The sequence below is a fragment of the Pteropus vampyrus genome, unplaced genomic scaffold (assembly GCF_000151845.1).
Source record: "Pteropus vampyrus isolate Shadow unplaced genomic scaffold, Pvam_2.0 Scaffold311, whole genome shotgun sequence".
Classification (NCBI taxonomy): Eukaryota; Metazoa; Chordata; class Mammalia; order Chiroptera; family Pteropodidae; genus Pteropus; species Pteropus vampyrus.
Window position 1 is genome coordinate 1,815,913 of NW_011889092.1, and position 21,123 is coordinate 1,837,035.

The 21,123-nt window shown below is 41.8% G+C and overlaps 1 protein-coding gene across 1 annotated transcript in view; it reads left to right on the forward strand.

Moving 5' to 3' along the window:
* Nucleotides 1–9,390, forward strand: part of CLPB (ClpB homolog, mitochondrial AAA ATPase chaperonin) — a 133,564-nt gene extending 124,174 nt beyond the window's left edge. The window contains exons 12-16 of the mRNA XM_011377410.2: nucleotides 2,743–2,899; nucleotides 3,699–3,772; nucleotides 3,937–4,056; nucleotides 4,233–4,337; nucleotides 4,740–9,390. Of these exons, the coding sequence (XP_011375712.1) occupies nucleotides 2,743–2,899; nucleotides 3,699–3,772; nucleotides 3,937–4,056; nucleotides 4,233–4,337; nucleotides 4,740–4,988 (705 nt within the window). The 3' untranslated portion in view covers nucleotides 4,989–9,390. The remainder of the gene's footprint in view (nucleotides 1–2,742; nucleotides 2,900–3,698; nucleotides 3,773–3,936; nucleotides 4,057–4,232; nucleotides 4,338–4,739) is intronic.
* The last annotated feature ends 11,733 nt before the right edge of the window (nucleotides 9,391–21,123 follow it).

Consider the following 21,123-nt stretch of genomic DNA (forward strand, 5'->3'; position numbering starts at 1 on the left):
CCTAATCTAGCCTAGGGGCATGAGAGAAGCCCCGCCATTCCTACCTAGCCAGTTCTCCCAAGCCTGGGCCCAGAAAAGCAAGAGCCCTAATGCGCTCACCAAATCACCAAGAAGGACTAATGCTGGTCACTTCCTGGGTGATCTCAGCCTATAGCACAGGGTCAAAGTCCCAGGAAGAGACGAGACCCCAGGGAGCCCACCCTCCACTCCTCCTTTCAAGGGTAAGAACAGTGGAAAAGCAGCCCCTAGAGCCCTGGAGTGAGCATTCACATCCCACTCAGGATTTCTGCACTCGTCATTGCTGGGAGGTGAGACACTGACAGCTCCCTCTTTGGGACACGTCTTTATTGCCAAAGACCCTGAGGACAAGGAGACATGAAGTCACCCTTGGGTCAGTCATACAGTGCACCTGCTCCCCTCACCCACTGGGACCCATCCTCAGGCCCAGTTATAAGCAGAGCTTTGATCTCTTGGAATGAAATTGCCACTGGTTATTGCTCTGGCTAGTATAGCAGCGTGTGTGCTCATCCTTCAGGGATGAGCTCTGCAAACAGTGTCATATGCACATGCTTGGGCATGTCACACACTCATGCAGACCTGGTCCCCACTAAGGAGTGGATTCTGTTGTAACCCATAAGCAAGAAAGCTAATGGCAAAAGCTCAAGAACATCCATTTGTGCCCTTGCCTTCCCCTTGTCCCACCCCAAGGCAGGGACAGGAGAGTGACCAACACCTAGATCACCCTTTTGAATAGACTCCCTTGGAGATAACACTTTCTGAGAGGCCTCTGCCAAGGTCCAGTATAAAGTAAGGCTGAAAAGCACCCGGTACCATGCCTAACACAGAGTAGGTGCTCAAGTAATGTACATTCCTTCTCCTGTTGCCTCTGAGAGCCAGGGCTGGTCTGCCATTGCATTGGCTTTGGAAATAAGGACCAACTTGAGTCAGGCCATGCCAACAGAAAGGGAAACTTTTGAGGAGGGCTGGTTACTGGCTGAGTCTGGGGCAGGCAGGAGCCAACTGGCTGAGGCCAATGACCTATCCCCTCAGAGCCATGTTTTCTGGCCTGTTAAGAACTATGCTTAGTCTGCAACCCGGAGGAAATCCCAGGCAGGTCTCCCCCTTCCCACACCTGTCCCAGTTGCTTCTCTTCATCAAGGATCAAAGAATGAAAACTAAATTTGGCAGGATTCTGAGAAAATTTTATTTAGAGAAAGAAAATTGCATGGAGCCTCATTTACTCAGTACCGCTGGTATGACCTCGATAGCCTGGTATAGAGAGAAGGGCAAACAGTTTGAGCCTCAGCTCCACTATTTTCTAGCTATGAGACCTTGAATGAGTTACTTAACCATTCTGGGACTCGGTTTCTCTGTAGGGGTTGCAAGGATTCAGGCATTCAGCAAGCAAGTACTGAACATCTACTATGTGCCAGACACTGTTCTAGGACCCACTGAGAACAAGATCCAGCCTCTGCCTTTTTGGAGCTTCTAGTGGGCAGAGTACAATAGTACATAGGAAAGCACTAAGCAAGACACTACAGTGGAAGTGCTCATTAGTGTCCACTGTTGTTACTCCTTCAGTTCCTTTCAGTGAGGCTCTGATCATGGCTTTTTTCCTGAATCAGGGGTCCCAACCCCCAGGTCGCAGACCGGTACCAGTCCATGGCTTGTTAGGAGCCGGGCTGCACAGCAGGAGGTGAACAGTAGGCGAGCAAGCGAAGCTTCATCTGTGTTTGCAGCTGCTCTCCAGCACTAGCATCACCACCTCAGCTCCACCTCAGATCATCAGGCATTAGATTCTCATAGGAGCACCGGTTGCTGGTATCAGAAAAGCTGGAGACCGCTGTTCTAAATGACTGCAAAGTGCTGTCATACAGTTATAGCCTTGAGGTTTGCTGAGCTCCTTGCCCTTTAATACCTATACTTTTCCCATTCTTCTGTCTCTTCCCTCTGCTGTTGCTCCTTTTCTCTTTCCTTAGTGCATCTGTCTCAGTTATACTTTCTTCTGTGTCATTTCTAGAGAGAGCTAAAGATTTCAAGGAAATTTCCCAAGTTGGTTAAAGGAGGAGCCGTATTTTCTATCCCTTTCCGTCAAGCCAGAGGATGGCTCCAAAGATGCAGAGATTATACCTGTTTCAATTCATTTCATTCTTTTTAATCTCACAAATATATGTGTTTGCTACTGTAATAACAGTTCAGAACATTTACACAGCTTGGTTTACTAAGGGTTTTTCTTCAGCATGACCATATCTAGTCTTCACAATGGCCCGGTAAAATACCCTCCTCTTAACTCCTACAGCAACTTGGGCTTCCCCTTACCATAACACTTAACCCACTGAATTGTCATTGCTGGTTTCCCGAGTGTCACTCAGAGCAAGTTAAAGGCTCTGAGTCTCCAGAACCCCAACACAAAGCCTGGACCAAAGTGGGCTTCCAAGAAAGTGTGTTGGATGGATGCATATGAAATCAGGCTGACTGCTGAGCGCCAGGGGTGATTTGGGTGCCCTGATTGATGACACACAGCAGATGCAGTCTTGCCCACAGGCACTCTTAATAGGTGGAGTAGCTGCAGCTTAGGGCAACGTGAACTGCCATCGAGGTGTAATTACAGTGCTCAGAGAAGCAAGCAGCTAACTCTGCCAGGGGTGGCAGAGGTAGAGGCACAGGGGTTCTGAAGAGACCTCCTGGAAGAGGTGCTTAGCCTTATACCTCCCTGACTGTGCAGTCACTGTTCTTTCCCAGGGCCGGCTGACAGACGGAAAAGGGAAGACCATCGACTGCAAGGATGCCATCTTCATCATGACCTCCAATGTGGCCAGTGATGAGATCGCACAGCATGCACTGCAGCTGAGGCAAGAAGCTTTGGAGATGAACCATAACCGTATCGCTGAGAACCTTGGTATGGCACGTGGCCTGAGCTGTCTGGGCAACTGGGCAAGTGCCCAGGCCACTAGCACATCTCCTGGGGTTAAGGATGGCATTGAGGTCCCAGGCTTTGGTGAGGGTCCTGGTAGGCAGTTTTGTCCATAGCTGGCAATGATCAGACACCAAGCACCAGACCAAATAGTGCTTGATAGCGACAGTGCCCCCTCTTCCTCAAGAAAGCCCCAAGTCTCTTGGGTGACAAGAAGATTCCAGACAGAGGAGTGGACAGAGCTACCCCAGGGTGAGGGGCCAGGAAGAGGCCAGAGTCTTAGGAAACTGAAGAGATGCATACTCAACAGATAGAGATGCTTTGGTGCAATGAGGGGACAGCAGATCAGAAACTATAGAGAAATGGATACAGCCTTTTGTAGCCAATGAGCCTTCTTCTGTAGGTGGGCTGGAGAGTGCTGGAAAGGAGAGCACATCACGCAGAAGGCCACATCTGTTATCTTTCTATTTGGAATGGAACCCTCCAGCTCCCTTCAGAACTCAATTCTTGGTCCTGACTTTCCTCTCCCCTCCCTCGTACAGTTTCCACCTTAAGGAACCCTAGGCTTTGTAGCATATGATTGCTAAAAGAGCCTCAGAAAGTACCCAGTCCAGTCCTCTCTGTTCAGGTAAGACCAGGCCAAGGCCCAGAGAGCCTGAGGTGTTGACCAGGGTCACACAGACCCATCAGGGGAGCTCTTTTCATGGATGAGCCAAGGGGCAGGCACATTTCCCAAAGTCCCCTGGGTGTGAGGAATAGTCAGTTTATGATTCTGTCTCCACAGGTGATGTCCAGATTAGTGACAAGATCACCATCTCAAAGAACTTCAGGGAGAATGTGATCCGCCCCATCCTGAAAGTAAGAAGTCTTTGTCCTTCCTGCTAGAGCCTCAGGTGTAGGGGATCCCCTTAGCCATCCTAAAACTGCAGAATTCCCCCATATCTTCCCCATTGGAGTCCAGTAATTGCCTTTACCCTCATCTGGGTCACTGAGCTTACCCCACCCCTTACTTGGCCCTGCAGGCTCACTTCCGGAGGGATGAGTTTCTGGGGCGAATCAATGAGATCGTCTACTTCCTCCCCTTCTGCCACTCGGAGCTTATCCAGCTAGTCAACAAGGAACTGAACTTCTGGGCCAAGAGAGTAAGAGTGGGGACTGGCCATGGGTGGGAGCACTAGTTCCCAAAAGGTGGAGCTCAGTGGTATGGGGCCAGTGGCCTTGGGGCACAGTCTCTCATAGGCCGAGGCCTCAGGCATCATGGTGAGAGATGGAAAGCTCTCGGCCACATGCAGGCACACTCCTATCTGACCTTTCTCAGGCCAAGCAAAGGCACAACATCACACTGCTCTGGGACCGCGAAGTGGCAGACGTGTTGGTTGATGGCTACAATGTGCACTATGGTGCCCGCTCCATCAAGCATGAGGTGAGCATAGAGCCTGAGAGAAGAGAGGTGCCCCTACACCTCCCTCCCCAGCGCCCCCACATCCAACTCCTGGGCTCCCAGCCTGGAATTTTTCATACCCAGAGTAGATTCCCCTTCAGAACCAAAAACACAAAATGATCAAGTCAAACCCCTGTCCTGGAGCGTAACCAAGTGTGAACCCCTACCAAATGAGGAATTCACTTAGGAACCTCAGATACTAACATCATCAAGTCTTTAGCACAGTCCTGTAAGCTGTGTGTTATTAGCCATTTGCAGATGAGAAAACTGAAGCCTAAAGTACGTACTTGTCCTAGCAGTAAGAAATAGAACCTGGCCTCCAGGCTCAGGGCACAGGCTGGCTTAGGCCTCAGCAGTGATGACCTCTTCACTTGCCACCTTCAGGTCGAGCGCCGTGTGGTTAACCAGCTAGCGGCTGCCTACGAGCAGGACCTACTGCCAGGGGGCTGTACTCTGCGCATCACTGTGGAGGACTCAGACAAACAGCTACTCAAGAGCCCTGAGCTGCCCTCACCCCAGGCTGAGAAGCGTCCACCCAAGCTGCGACTGGAGATCATTGATAAGGACAGCAAAACCCACAAACTGGACATCCGGGCACCACTACACCCTGAGAAGGTGTGCCACACCCTCTAGCATCTATCTACCTGCTATACGTGCCCTCAACGTCCAATAAAGGCCCCTCGGCTGTGGCATGGCAACTGACCTGCCTTCCCCTCCTACCTCTCGCTCCTTTCCACCCAGCCTAAGGCCACTTACCTCCTTACAGCTCCTGCAAGACCCCTCCCCAGCCCCAAAGTCCGAAGCAGGAATTTTGCCCTTCCCTGGCCTTTCCATTGTGGGCCCAAAACTTGCTAAAAAGTCTCCAGGAGAGGGAGGTCTCTTACCATTGTCTTTCAGAGTGATCCCCATGCCCCATAGCCTCTGGAACTTTATCATGTTGCCTGGAAGCTCAGAAGTATGGCAACTAAGAACAGATCTGGCCAGAAGAAGACAGGGACAGACTGTGACCTGCCCTCATGTAACTGAGACCTCGAATGTCTCCACAGAAAGTAAAGAAAGTGCATAGGCCCAGGCACAGAGGTTTAGCAGTTTAGGCTGTAGCTACTTCTTTCCCATGCCCTAAAATCTCAAGAAGAAGGGACCTATACAACTCTTCCCCCATCCTCTGCCATATCATAGCTACTGTTCCTCCTCCGCATGTTCTGGGGTCAGGCCAGACCAGGTTTCTCCGGCCTTGGAACTGGGCCAACATGGGAGGAAGGCTGACTGGGTCACTACCCTCGCCTACTCCAGTACTGGACAATAGTACCAAATGACCAAGCAGGCTCAGCTCTTTGGGGCCTCCTTCAGGAGACTAATGCTATAGATATTGGGGAATTATAGGGGGAGAGATAGAGGTCATGGGGTCAGGCTCTGCCTAGATGGCCATGGACCCTGCCTCAGCCCTGTCTATACTGCTGTCACAGCTAAGTTAGCCTGGAATAAACAGCTCCCCCATGCTGTCTCCATGTTAGTTACTAAGCAGAAGATCTAGACATACACCATCCCCCAAAGACATTCACAGATCAGCCACGTTTTAACCTCAGCTTAGTAAGGCACAGCAAGGCTCAGTGCATCCTTGGGCATCATCTGCAGTAGCCCCCATTGGTGATCACCTCATCATTCTCCCTCTGCAGGGCCATTTTGGAACCCTCCTTTGGTGTCAGCTCCTCTCTTTGAGGAAGCAGAAAATGGGGGCAGGAATCCAAGTCCCTTGGGTGATAGGAGAAAGTCATAACAATATGGTGGGTATAAGGCCAGGGGCCTGGGCTCCAGCAATCACCATCCAGCTCTCAAATTGCTGTGTCTGCTGCTCCCTGCCTCAGTGACTGCTCTTGTTTTTTTTCTCATCTTGTCTTGAGGTAATTTTAGACTTAAAGAAAGTTGCAAAAATAGTAGAGTTCCTATATACCCATTCTCCTAGCTTCTAATATTTACATCTTATAAAACCATAATTATTCAAATCATGAAATTAACATTGGTACAGTCCTACTGACTAATAGCTAGACATTCAAATTGTGCCACTTGTCCCACTGATGTTTTTTCTCTGGTCTGGGATCCAACCTAGGATCCCACATTGCATTTGTTGTCATGTTTCCTTCATCTCCTTCAGCCTCTGACAGTTCGTTCCTCTGTCTTTCTTTGCCTTTCATGACCTTGACACTCCCGAAATGTCCAACTGGTTATTTTTTGCATTGTCCCTCAATCGGGTTTCTCTATGTTTTCACAGGATTAGATTGAGGGTACCCCAGAAGTGATGTTGTGCCCTTCTCAGGGCCTCATAGCAGGGGATCAGGTTAACTTTGATCACATGGATGAGGTACTGTGTGCCAAGTTTCTCTGCTATCAACTTACAAATTTCTCCTTTGAAATTAATAAGAATCTTGTGAGAAGATACTTTGAAGCTGTGCAGATGGATTTTTTTTACCCTTAGAATTTTGCCCATTGATTTTAGCATTCATCAATAGTTCTTGCTTAAGCAAGTATTAATGTTCTTTTTGCCTAATGATGACTTTGTTTCCTTATTCTATTTATATTTATTAATTGGTATTCTGTAAGGAAGAGCTGTCTCTTTTCCTCCATTTATTTATTCAATAATTTATATGAATATAAACTAATGGGTATTTGTTTTCTTCTATGGGTTATAATCTAATACTACTAGTAGTTTATTTTGTTGTTCTTTTTGGCCTAGATTTGGCCATTCGGAACTCTCAAATTGGCTCCTTTTTTGTTTCACCATTGCCCCCCATCATTTTTTTAACACTGCCTTACTTTCTGGCACCACAAGATGTTCCAAGCTCACTTATGTTTTTCCTGTCCCAGCCCTGACATCAGCCATTTGTCCAAACAGCGTGTGGTTCCTTTTATTCGAGAATAGTACTTAGAAAACAAGATCTGAGCACTAGGGTGTCCATTGCTACTGGACTGTCATTGCTTCTAGGCCCTTTCAGCACACAGAGCTAGGAAATATATGTATATATGTTAACACACACACATCTGAATTTATTATTGTGTCTCTCCATCTATACGTTATTAAAAACCTTGAGTTCATATCGATACCTACAGTTCTAATCTAATACCACTGGGTTTGTGACTACCACTATCATGACTTTACTATTCTGTTTTTTCTCTCCTTCTATCTCTGTTTCTTCTCCTTTGACTCTGGTGTTCAGATTTCTCTTAGAGGCTCTAATTAAATCAGTCAGTAACCATCCCATATGGAACATGCCTATTGGATAAAGTTTTCCTGGCTGCCAATACCTTGGTTCAATTAAATGTGGCCAAAAGCATCAGGCATATAACTCAAAACCAGATAACTTCTATACAAGAAAAGGAGGGTATGAACAGAGCAGACCCTAAGATTCTAAGGAACTTAAGTATCACTTCCTGTAGGGATCCTTAGCTAGACCTCCTAGATGATGTTAAACCCCTATCATATCTCCTTAGCATCCTAGGCAATACTCAGCTCACTTGTATTACTTGTTATATGTCTTACTTTGTCACTAGACTGTAAGCTCCAAGAGGGTACATACCCAATTGTTCAGCTCACTATCTTATTCATAGAACCTGGCACAGTGCAAGCACATGATGGATGCTCCAGGTATTTGGATGAATGCTGGGCTCTGCAGCAAGCACAGGTCTTCACAATAGGTCCCAGGACAAAGCAGTACTATTTGTTTGCTGAGCACATATTTATTTGTCACATGGTTGTAACTAGGCTGTAGAACTTGAGCAAATGGGGCAAAGTAAGACCTAGATACTTTGTTAAGTATCCTGGGATATATAAGACTGGACTTAGAAATGCAAATGTAACACCTTTATTGTTCAAAAAGAAAAACTCAAAGATGCATAGTGATTATTTTAGAAACTTTAAAAAAACATTTAAATCATAAGAAAATAGGAAGTGGACTAATAAAGATAAAACCTGAAGTTAAAGTAGGAAACCAAAAAAAAGGGGAAGGAGAATATATTAAAAATTGATTCTTTGAAAACACCAATAAAATAGATAAAATCTTCTCAGCCTGATAAAGAGAAAAAGGGCAAAAAAATAAAACCATATTAGGAATAAGAAATCAGACATACCATATATATATGGAAGAATTTAAAATAAATAAATTTGAAAACAGCAAATAGATTATTTCCTAGCAAACACTTACCCAAGATATAATTTGAATAGAAAAATAAATTACCAAAGAAGAAATTGGAAAGGTGATTAAAAATTTATTTTTTTGTAAGATTCTGTTCTTTTATTTAAATTTTTTATTGATCTATGTATGGAAAAGTACACAAATCACATGTACACAGTTCAATAAATTATCACAAAGTGAACACCACTATAGCTATCACTCAGCCCAAAAAATAAATGAGTTGTAATTTTTAATTATATAAACTGCTTCAGACCATGAGGAGATGCTCCACTGATTTTAAAGGCCAGTGTAAGATTAATACTCAAACCTGATAAAGTACCAAAAAGAATGCCATACCCTAACCTCACCTATGACTATAGATGCAAAAACTCCAAATAAATAAAGTTGAATTGTACAATGTGATCACATAAGATTTATTTCAGCAATACAAGCCTTAGTGTCAGGAAATTAATATAATCCACTATGACAAGAATTTGAAGATTATTTAAATGTTTCTGGATTATTATTCATGTTAATTTTCTTATTTTGCTAATTCTTATGTAAGAATGTTCTCGTTTTTCAGAAATATACATTGACGTATTTAGAAGTTAAAGGTAAAGACAATTTCTCGTTTTTCAGAAATATACATTGACATATTTAGAAGTTAAAGGTAAAGACAATTTGCAAATGTCTCAGGAAACTAAGTGTATATATATACACATACATATATGTATGCATTCACATACATATATACACACAGAATGGTAAAAGTAAAATAGTAACATTTGGGAAATCTCAGGAAAGGGTGTACAATAACTCTTTGTATCGTTTTTGCAACTTTTCTGCAAGTAAATTTATTTCAAAATAAACTTCTTTAAATGAAAGGAGATAAAACATTTTATCAGTATATGCTGAAAAAGCATTTGATAAAATGTTACAGCTTTAAATGTGATTTGATAAAATCACATTTAAGTAAATGGAAAAGAAATTATGCATCAAAAACCAATAGCAAACCAATAGCAAACATCATTTTTAATTGTAGATACTAAAGCTATTTCTAGTAAAGTCTGAAATGACAAAATTCAACATTGCTTTGAAAATTCAGGTGAAAGCAATTAGGCAAGAAAAGTAAATGATATAAATATTGGAAAATAAATTAATCTCGTTTTGCTGATATATGAGACTGTATTTAGGAAATCCAAGAGGCTGTAATAACACCTATTAGCACTAATAAAGAAATCTGGTAAGTATCTAAATAAAAGACAAATGTACAAAAATCAGTACCTTTTTTTCTATTCTAACAATAATCAACTAGAAACAAAGGGAATGTATTTCATTCATAATTGCAACAAATAGGTGTATATATTTGTTAATCTATACATAAAATACCTCTGGATGAGGGGAATTGGGTAAAGGGATAGCAATGGAAGGGAAAATTCACTGTATTTTTTACACTTTTAAATTAAATCTTGAATTAATGTTACCTATTCAAAATTATTTAATACTTAATACACTTAACAAGAAAAAAATGATATCAAAGAACATAAAACAAGATCTAGCAAAAAGACATACCAGGTTCTTGGATAGGATGACTTCATAACATCATTAAAATGTCAAGTCTTAAATTTATATATAATTCAATGCAAGCTTACTTAGACTCAACAGCATTTCTAATTTAATAAAATTGAAGTCATATTATACTAGAGCATCCAGAGGTGAAGCTATATGGAGCTCTTGTTTTCTGGATCTAGGCTCTCAGGAGATACGGTTACTACAATCCGATCTTAATAGTATGCAAACTAGAAAATAAGTAAATTCAGCTCCCATCAATATACACCCTACATAAAATTATGAGAGAAAGGAAAGAAAAAAGTTATTGTCTGGTGTATAGAGACTATGACTCTGGGTGTAGAGAAGAAGAGAAAGTGGAAAATTAAGCGAAAGAGGCAAGTTTTCTGATTTCATAGTGCCTTAAATGGTATAATAAGGGAGTGAAATGACCATATTTGTGTTTTAAAAAGACCCTTGGTTGCATTATGCAGAATGGTTTAGGGTGACTTCTGACCAATGTGCAACAATGGAGTAGTTCCAGGTACACTCCCTTCTTACCTCAAATATAGAAATACTGAATATGTAACAACAGCAACAAAAAAAAACTCAACACACACAACTAGGCTTGAAACTAAAATGTGAGAATTCCCAATTTCTCCACATCTTCACCAACACTTGTTATTATCTCTTTGATTACAGCCATTCTAGTGGGTGTGTAGTGATATTGTGATTTCTATTTGTATTTCCCTGGTGACTAATTGATGGCTTATTGGCATTTTATATATCTTCTTTGGAGAAGTGTCTGTTCAGACTCTTTTCCCATTTTTAAATTAGGTTGTCTTTTTCTTGTTGAGTTTTAAAATTTCTTTATTTACTCTGGATACTAGACTGGACAGAGAAAGATGGAGGTTGAAAAATTGTACACATTAAAGGATGAATTTTGTGACATGAATTGTCTCAATTTTTATATCAAAAAATTATACCTCAAAGAAAAAAAATCTTTAGAAAGTAGATTTTTAATGTATCAAACTTAAATGTCAAGAGAATGAGGAGACAAGCCACAGACTGGGAGAAAATATTTGCAAAACACAGGTCTGATAAAGGATCAGTATCCAAAATATACAAAGAACTCTTAAAAGTCAATGATAAGAAAATGAACAGCCAGATTACAAAATGAGAAAAAGATCTGAACAGACACCTCTCCAAAGAAGAGATATAGCTGGTAAGTAAGTGTATGAAAAGATGTTCAACATTATATGTCATTAGGGAATTGCAACTTAAAACGAGATACCGCTACGCACCTATTAGGCCAAAACCCAAAGCACTGACAACACAAATGCTGATAAGGATGTGAAACAAAAAAAAAAAAACTCATTGCTGTTAGGAATGCAGAATGATATAGCCATTTTGGAAGACAGTTCAACAGTTTCTTAGAAAACTAACCATACTTTTCCCATATGTTCCTGTAATCATGCTCCTTGGTATTTACCCAAATGTGCTAAAAACATGTCTACACAAAACCTGCACACAAATATTTATAACAGCTTTATTCATAATAGCCAAAACTCGGAAACAACCAAGATATTCTTCAATGGGCAAATGGATAAGCAATCTGTGATACATCCAGACAATAGAATATTATTCAGTGCTAAAAAGAAATGGGCTATTAAACCATGAAAATACATGGAGAAACCATAAGTTTGTGTTACTAAGTGCAAGAAGCCAATCTGAAAAGGCTACATACTACATGATTCCAACTATGTGATTCTGGGAAAGGCAAAACTATGAAGACAGTAAATGTCAGTGGTTGCCAGGATCTTGGGTGGGGGAGGGCGGTGCGGATGAATAGAATGCAGAGGATTTCTTGGGCAGTGAAACTATTCTGTATAATAAGTAATGGTGGGTACATGTCATACATTTGTTGAAATCCATGGAATTACAACACAAAGAGAGAACCCTAATGTAAACCATGGACTTTGGTTGATAATGATGGTCAATATTGGTTCATCAGCAAATGCCGACGTTGATAGCGGGGGCACTTTCAGGGGATGTGGGACAGTATATGGGAACTCTGCTTTCCATTCGATTTTGCTGTGAACCTAAAGCTGCTCTAGAAAATAAGGTCTATTAATTTAACAAAGTTAAACTACATTCTAATAGAGCTGTATCAAAGAAGTCAAGATTCATATTTTAACGGGTTAAAATTATAAAACTGGCTTATCTAGATATACTCTAGAATAGATGCTTATCAAGTGCTTGCTGGAATTGCAAAATCACTCAGTAAGTTTCCTGTGGCATCATTTTATGATTTGGGCTTTTATCTTTGATAGTTTCTTCCCCATTACAGTAACTTTTCCTCCAGCTGACTTTTTCTGGCAATTAAATATGTAAAATAATTATAATTTCCCAAAGGGTAAAGCATACCAGCTTAAAGTCCTCACAACGTAGCTAACACATCCCATCCCCAGAGCAATCTAAGAGTTCATCAGAGCAACACTGTCATGTATGATCTAGATCTCGGAAGTAGCAGACCATTATCCCCACCATACGCTGTTCATTAGAAGTGAGTCTCCTATGGAAAACAGTATACACAGAGTTTCCTCAGAAAATTAAAATAGAACTACTATATCCACCAATTCCTCTTTTGGGTACTTATCCAAAGAAAATGAAAACACTAACTCAAAAAGATATATGCACCCCCATGTTTACTGCGGCATTATTTACAATAGCCAAGATATGGAAACAAGTGTCCATTGATGGATGAGTGGATAAAGAAAATGTGATACATATATATAAAACAATAATATTCCATCAAAAAGGATGAAATCTCACCATTTGTAACAACATGGATAGACCTTGAGGGCATTATTTTAAGTGAAGTAAGGGGAAGACAAATACTGTATGATCTCATATGTAGAATCTAAAATTAACAAACAAAACCAAGCTTATAGATACAAAGAACAGTTTGGTGGTTGCTAGAGATGAGGGTTGGGGGTGGTGAATGAAATGAGTAAAGGGAGTCAAAAGGGTATAAACTTCCAGTTATAAATAACTGGATATAATAAACGGGATGTAATGTAAAAAAAATATATATATATGGATGGTGATGGATGTTAGACTTGTGATAATTTTGCAATATATTCAAATATCGAATTATTTTGCACACCTGAAACTAATGTTAATATGTCAATTACATCTCTGCAAAAACTTTTAAGTAAAAATAAAAACACTACCTTGTACCTGGACAAGGCGGAGTAAGAATTAAGTCTCTAAATCCATCCTTAACTTGAGAGGGATTAAGCTCCACCTTTTAAAGTGTCAAAGAATTTGTATACATATTTTTAAACTATTAGATATGCCTGGACACATCATATTCAGAATTCCAAAAACCAAAGCTAAAGAAAAAATCTTGAAAGCAGCCAGAGTAAAAAGACATTATACAGAGGAACAAAGGACACTTTTCACCAGAAACTGCAAGACAACAGTGACATCTAAAGTACTGAAGGAAGAAATTGTCAACTCAGCATTCTATACCCAGTGAAAATATTTCAAAAATGAAAGTGAAATACTTTTTCAAATGAATACAAGCTGAGAGAATTTGTTATCATCAGAACTTCATTACAAGAAATGTTAAAGGAAGCTCTTCAGGAAGATGGAGTATGTATCAGAGAGACACTTGGATCTACATAAAGACATGTAGATCTCCATAAATGGTCAAAATGAAGACTCAGAGCTACCACTTCCTTTAGGCAAGTCCTGTTTTTGTATTAACAATAATGCCTACTTCTATCCACTTTTGCTTGGAAGGATCACACAGCTTTGGAGGCCCAGAGAAGAGTGTGCTGGTGGGCTCCATACTAGTAAAGACATCTTTGGGTTGGGTCTCTTCTATGTGACCCAAGGAAACTTTGACATGTTTATTATAAAACCTTCACTAAGGGCTTGGAATTTCTTTAGATGATGGCACCTGAAATGTTACCCCTTCAAGGAAGTCTCTGTTAAAGTATTAGAAGATTTAGTAATGACAGACCCCTAGGTGACACTCTGCTCAGCACTCCTCTTCTGATAGCAATATTCTCCCAGCCATTGCCATGTGCGAACATGATTATTTGTCCTAGTGGCATGATTGAATAACTGTCACTCCCAGACATTTCAGTCCACAAACCATTTAAGGACCATTTGAGGAAAGAATATATAAGTCCAGATTTTTTCTAAGAAGTTTTTCATTTATATATGCCTTCTAGAAAAAATAATGAAAATGCCAGTGTCAACAGGCCTTGACATGTTTGAAGCAAAAAAATGATTCAAAAGAATGGGACTCTAAATGCAAAGAAGTTTTAAAAATACTTTAACCAATTTATTTGCTTATATTTTTCTTTTTATTGCATGCTTACACAGAAGTATGTAGTAAAGTATATGTATAAAGTTAAAAGAATCTCTTAATGAATATAAAAATTCTAAATGATAAGAAAGTATTGTGGTCATTTTGATATTTTTTTTCTTTTTAGTGGTATATAAAGTGTCTTACAATCAGTGATGTCTTAGATTCAGTGAAATATGGCACATATGCATTATATAGGGAGACATACTAGGGCCTTGCATGGAGTGAGTGATAAATATTTATACTAGAAAGTCAGTAGTCTAAATCGATAAATCAAGAAATCACAGAGTAAACATTACACAGAAAAAACATGCTGCCTAGAATTAAATCTCAGCTCTGCCATTTACTAACCATGTGACCTTATGTAATTACCTAGCCCTGCCCCGTGACTCAATTTTTCTCATCTCTAAAATGGGACTAGAAATAGTACCTGCAATATAAGGTAATTATAAGGATTAAACAATACATACACAGCACTTAGGACAGAGCCTGACACATTGTAAGCACTCAATAAATGTTAGCTAAAATTTTTCTTTTTCTTTTTTTTTTTAAGCAAGGCAACCCTTGGTTGACCTCACAGATTGCAAGGACCTTGTCAGTTTTTTATTTTTTATGCCTACAGCACCTGGTCTTCCTAGGTGGTCTCCGATCCAAGTACTAACCAGGCCCACCCCTGCTTAGCTTCTGATTATAAGATGACAAGGTCTTTGCAATCTGTGAGGTCAACCAAGGATCACCTCACCTAAAAAACATAATAAAATACAACAAAATAGGCAAAAGATCTGAACAGACCCCTTACCAAAAAAGATATACAGATGGCAAATAAGCATATGAAAAGATGCTCCACATCATATGTAATCAGGGAATTGTGAACTAAAACAATGAGATACCACTGCACACGTACTAGAATGACTAAAGTCTCAAACACAACACCAACTCACTAAGACATCCAGGATACTTGATACTTCCTGCTATTTAAGTTTTATCATAATCATAGTGGACCAGTGTGATGTTTTATGGAATGCTAAAATGATCAAAAGTTCCTGTGGACTAAATTGTGGCATGGAGGCAGAAACATTATGCTGAGTAAAAGAAGGCTCACAAAAAGAGTGCTCAAAGGATCTCAAGAACAGGCTACATTATAGTGGAAAAAAATCGAAAAAGTGGTTACCTCTGAGGGAGTAGGAATTGGGAAAAGGTATGAAATAACTTTCTGGAATGATGAGACAGGATTGAGTTACACAAGTGTATGCATGTGTCAAACTCACTGAATGGTACGCTTAAGATTTATGCATTTCATATAAAATTTTTACTTAAAAAATTAACAAATAATATTATTCTCTACTTAATGATATGCACACTGAAGTGGTAGGGGCCAAATGTATGGATGTCTGCAACTTAATGTGAATGCATTGGAAAATACAATAGATTGACAGATGGATAGAAGAATGAATAGATCAATAAATATGTGATAAAGTGAATATAATAAGATGTTATAGACTCTAGGAAAAAATAAATTTATCTTAGAAAAAAAATTATAACTCCCAGCTATTAGAACTGGCACATGGAATCCAGGCTCTCTTGTAAGTGCAGTCATACTGATCAATTCAGCCTAATTTTAAATTATGTTCCTCTTCCCTGGTCCAACACCCTCAGAATCCATTCCCACATGTATTTACTAGATTCCATTGATATAAGTTTGAAAAAATCTTTTAATTATTTTAGTAGGAAAGGCTTCTTGGAGTTTGACCTACTATTTGACCCTGAAGAAAATTGGGGTCTGATTCTGGTTATGAATGTGGAGACAATGAAGTCAATGGGATGGAGAATGAGGAGACTTGGCTTCCTCTTACTGGATAAACCCCCATGGAGTCGGCTTTACATGGTCTTCAAACAAAGAGAAAAGTGATCCCATTAGACAGGGAAGAGGGTGGTATAGTCCCTGGCTATTTTCAGTAGGTGGTTGAGGTGTGACAATGATCATTAGTTGCCAGCTGTAGTAGATAGCTCTTGACATAACTCTCAGTGATTACCTGCCTCCTGATGTTCATACCCTTGTGTAATCCCCTCTCCTTGAGTGTGGGCAGGACCTAGAAACTTATTTCTAAGCAACAGAATATGGCAAAAGTGATAGAATGTCATTTCCAAGATCAGGTTATAAAAGACTGCCTTCTGTCTTGTTGGCATTCTCTCTTGCTCTTATGTTCTTGCCCTGATGGAGAGGCCCATTTGGCAAGGAACTGAGGGCAACCTATGACCAACATCTGGTAGGGACTGAAACCTTTAGTCCAACAGCCCTGGAGAAACTGAGTCCTGGCAATAACCATGTGAGTGATCTTGGAATCCATCTTTTCTTAGTCAAGGCTTCACCTGAGACTTTAGATCCAGCACCTTGACTGCAGTCTTGTGAGAGGCTCTGAAGCAGAAGATTCAGGTAAGCCATGCCCAGATTCCTGACCCACAGAAATCATGAGATTTATTTTGTTTACTATTGTTATTTTGGATTTTTCCATCTGTGCACCCAACCTGATGCTAACTCGTAGAGGGCCCAGGGCTCTCTTAGACATCCAAATCCTCATTTATCACCATCCCAACATGTCCCTCTTCCAAACAGTATAACCCACGTGGGAGCAAACTTTGATTTAGATGTTTAACCCTTTCACTTTTTCTCTAAGCTTTCTATACCTCCTCACAATCCTTGCGTCCCTCATTCCCTTTGCACTGATCTCTGACAGTGCCCTAAGACTATGCTTCCAATGGATGCTTCATTCCAGGTGACCACTGGTAATAAGTAGATAAACTTCTTTTCACACTGAATGCCACTCCATCTCTGCATTTTCACTGTCTTTAGTCCCAACCAAGCTATACAATTATTCCCACATTCCAACCAATTCTCTGAGAGTCTGATGCACTCAGCCAGTCTAGTACCAATTTCTAATTAGAGTCATGAGGTATAAGGAACAGATACTAACTCTTAGTTTAAAAAAAGCAAAAAAAAAGTTTTTATTAAATATATTACATTTATAAAAGATATTAGATATCTCAGAGAATTGCTGGAACAACTGGAAGACCAGATACAGAGCCACACAACTAGAAATAATGCCCTAAGTTAACCTGCATTGTTGTCTCCATGAGGACAGCCCTACCCCTTGCCCAGCTGATGTGTTTGGCACTGAATCCCCAACACTGCCAAGAGCAAGCTCTGCGGCACCTGGAACTAGATATTGCTACAATCCCATTGCCCTGGAGAGAATTCTTATGGTCCCTGAGTCCTCGCTTCCTTAGCTAAAGATTCCTTAGCTTAGTCTGTGATCAGTGTACCTGATTGGCTGGCACTAGGTCAGGCATCTGTACCCTGGTTGTGAGGAAAGTTCATAAAGCAAGTATCTGGCATATATCAGGTGGGGAATTCTTCTAACTTACAAAGTGGTTTCACACGCCAGATTCCAGCAAAAGAATAATGAATGTCAACTCTTTCCTGCTGTTGAGCCAGAGTGCCAAGAAATACTAGGAGAATCACATTTCCCTAATTCCTCTAGGTCTTCCGAAATTTCATTTCACCTTTCAGACATTCACTATTTCCTAATCAATGCATTCACTTTTGGGTGTGACAGAGAGCTTGACAATCTGCAAAGCACATGATTATCCTCTTGCTGCAGCCTCAGATTGCCGGCCACAGGCAGAGACTTCCTTACTGGAGTTACAAATTATCATGCTGCTCTTCATCTGCTCATCCCCTCTTGAAGCACCTTCCTGAGGTCACCAAATGTAGGCAGTATAGTACAATATTTTACCATATCTCTATTTAATCCTCTGAAGTTGCAACCGCAGGGCAGGGGGAAAGTTGAGGTCAAGTTCTATGAGACAACATACAATAGTTTCCCAGCTTCTTCATTATCACCTAACAAGTCAACTCACCTCACCTCCTATGTGCCATTCTCTTGCCCAGACAACTAAAACATTCTTGGCAGAACCTCCCCATAGATAAGTGCCCATGTGCCAAACAGACTAGGAGATCCTTAAAGAAAGCGTCCAGGATTAATTTACCCTATGTATCTAGAGCCCCATGAAGTTCCATCATAGATCAGACATTCAAAAATATTTGTAGAACTGGATTAAGATCTTTCCTCATTCTTCAGGGATCCCCGAGGGCTGAACATTTGGGGCCCTGGGGAGGCCTAAAGCTAGAAACTAAAAACAAAAATAGGAATTAGTGGCAGACCGGATAGCCTAAGTTACTAGCGGGAAGAAGAAAAGGGTCAACAAGTGTTGTTCCCATAAAAAAGAAGAACAAAAGATTATAAGTTCTGATAGACAAGTTGGGAGAACATAAAGTTCATGTGTTTGCCTCCAGCCTTCCCTGAACCAGAGAATCCTAATAGGAGAGAATGGGGATTTGGGGAAAGGCCGCTATGGAGCTGGTAGATAAATGGGGGTGAGAGAACTACTAGTGTCCTTAAGTAGAACCAGACAATATGTTAACTTCTCACTGATAGATAAGCTCCATCCCTTATTTAGAAGTTAAACATGAATGTCTGATCAGCTCGGCTTCCAATCATAGTTGTACAATGATGACACTGAGGACACTGCTTCAGAGTGTGAGAGGATGCATTTCAGTGGTAGGGAGGAGCTGCTGCTCCATGCTCTGCCCCATAGAAAAGAAGGACTGACGAGGAGTGTACTGAATTGATAAATCAACATGGTAGCCACGCCCTGAAACCAGGAGATCCTTGCTCAGAGTTCTTAAGGGAGGCTAAGATCAGTGGCTGCTCATAGAAGTAGGGATAAGGTGGTGGTATCTGGGAATTCCCAGGCTACCATTCTCCAAAGACCACAGGCAGAAAGAGTTCTCCAGGGCATGATCTTTCCTCATCCGTTCTCATGGCGCTTGTACTGTCCAGGATCACAGCGTAAGTTAGTGTCCGAGCTGGAATCAGAGCAGAAGAAAAAGGACAGTCCCCACTGTACCCACGGGACTCCTCTCGGGGCCTCGATCTCTTCATCTGCAAAAACTAAGGGGTCAGACCGGGTAACTCTGTAGGGCTTAATATCATCTGAAATCCTGAGGGCAGATGTGATGCTGTGGTGCAAAGATAGGAGTCCATGCCCAGATTATATATCCAGGTATCAGGTGTAATAGATCAGTGGAGCCTGACCAGAATGTGGTCTGGGTCTAGTCACAGAGGATTAAATCGCTTGGTAAGAGAAAGAAGGGGTAGTAGTGGTGATGGTGGTAGCTAATTTATTTAATGTTTGCTATATGCCAGGCACTATTCAGAGTGAGGGCTTGGATTTGATCCTGGGGGCAATAGAGAGCCATGGCACTGTCTGACGTCTCAATTCTGAGATCCCTTGGCCTCCCTGTAGAGGATGTGACCAGGGAGAGAGGTACACCTCACACATCAGTGGGGAGAAATTTTTGAAGCAGTTTTACTGTAAGTTTTAGAAGTTTAGACCTTAAAAAGTTATTAAACACCTCAAAAAACTCCACCCCCACCCCCTACCCTACCCCCCACCTGCATGAAGGAGTTAGAGAAGTTGGGGATAGGTAGTCCTTTTATGAAGCAAAGAATTTGGCCTGGGAATTGTACGACCTGAGGGGTATGCATGCTCCCCACTGTGCTAGTAAACTGGGGAGATGGATATTCTGGAAGCCCTTCTCTCATCCCCCAAGGACTTTGACTGTTAATAAGGGTGCCCCCTTCCCTGGCTTCTTGCTGGGTCTCCACTCCCCTACCTGCTGGACCTGCTGAGATTTGAGTAGAGGAGGCTGGGGGCTGGGTGGGAAAGCTGCCCAATTCACCTCAGGTGAGCTGCTGGGGCAGAAGAGTTCTCTGTTCTGTTCTCCTGGAAGGAATTCTGTGTCCTGGTCCTCCCACAGTGTGGATGCCAGTGGCTGAATCCACCAAGGGCCATGTCTGTGGTCAGGTCCAGACTGACTCTAGATGATTTTCCTGGAGAAGAAAAGATTCTCTAGAAAAGGGGGATGAGAGGCTGAGGGAAAGAGAAGGGATCACTCCATTACTCCCTGTCCTGACACTCATCGCACTGTGCCTAGGGTGCTGGGAACCAGAGAGTCACACCGGTGGCCGCGGGCAAGAGGACTGAGCTGGGGGAACCGGGAGAGGGGAGAAGCAGGCCGGGCCCTGAAGGTGCAAGGCAAGGTAGTGTGGCCTTCAGGACAAGTCAGGAGGATAGAGGGGTCTCGGTTTCTGCGACCCTCCTCCTCTGTAGCAGCGCTCAGCGCCTGCACCACAATCTTCCCGCGCCCTTAGCGCTGCGTCTTGGGTCTCAGCTCTCCAAAGGCTCTTTCTCTCCGCCTCTCAGCTTCGGTTCCTCCGCTGTCTGTCCCTGGCCTTGTCTTTCTGAGACTGTCCCTCCGTGTGTGTCTGTCTATCACTGCGCTGTTTTGTCTCATCTCTCTCCTGATCTCCATCGCAATCCTTTTTCCGTCCATGTCTCATCTCTTTGCCTTCTCTGTCTCGATGCCGCCTCCCTTTCTCCGTTCCCCTCTCTGTCTCTTATCCTGTCTCCCGTCTCCTGTCTCTGCCTCGTCCTCATCTCCACCCCTGCATTCCTCTAGTCCAGGTTTTACCTTTGTTTCCATCTCTGTCCCTGGCCTCCTCTTGCTCCCGTCTCCAATTTCCCTCTCTCGTCCATGTCTACTCCT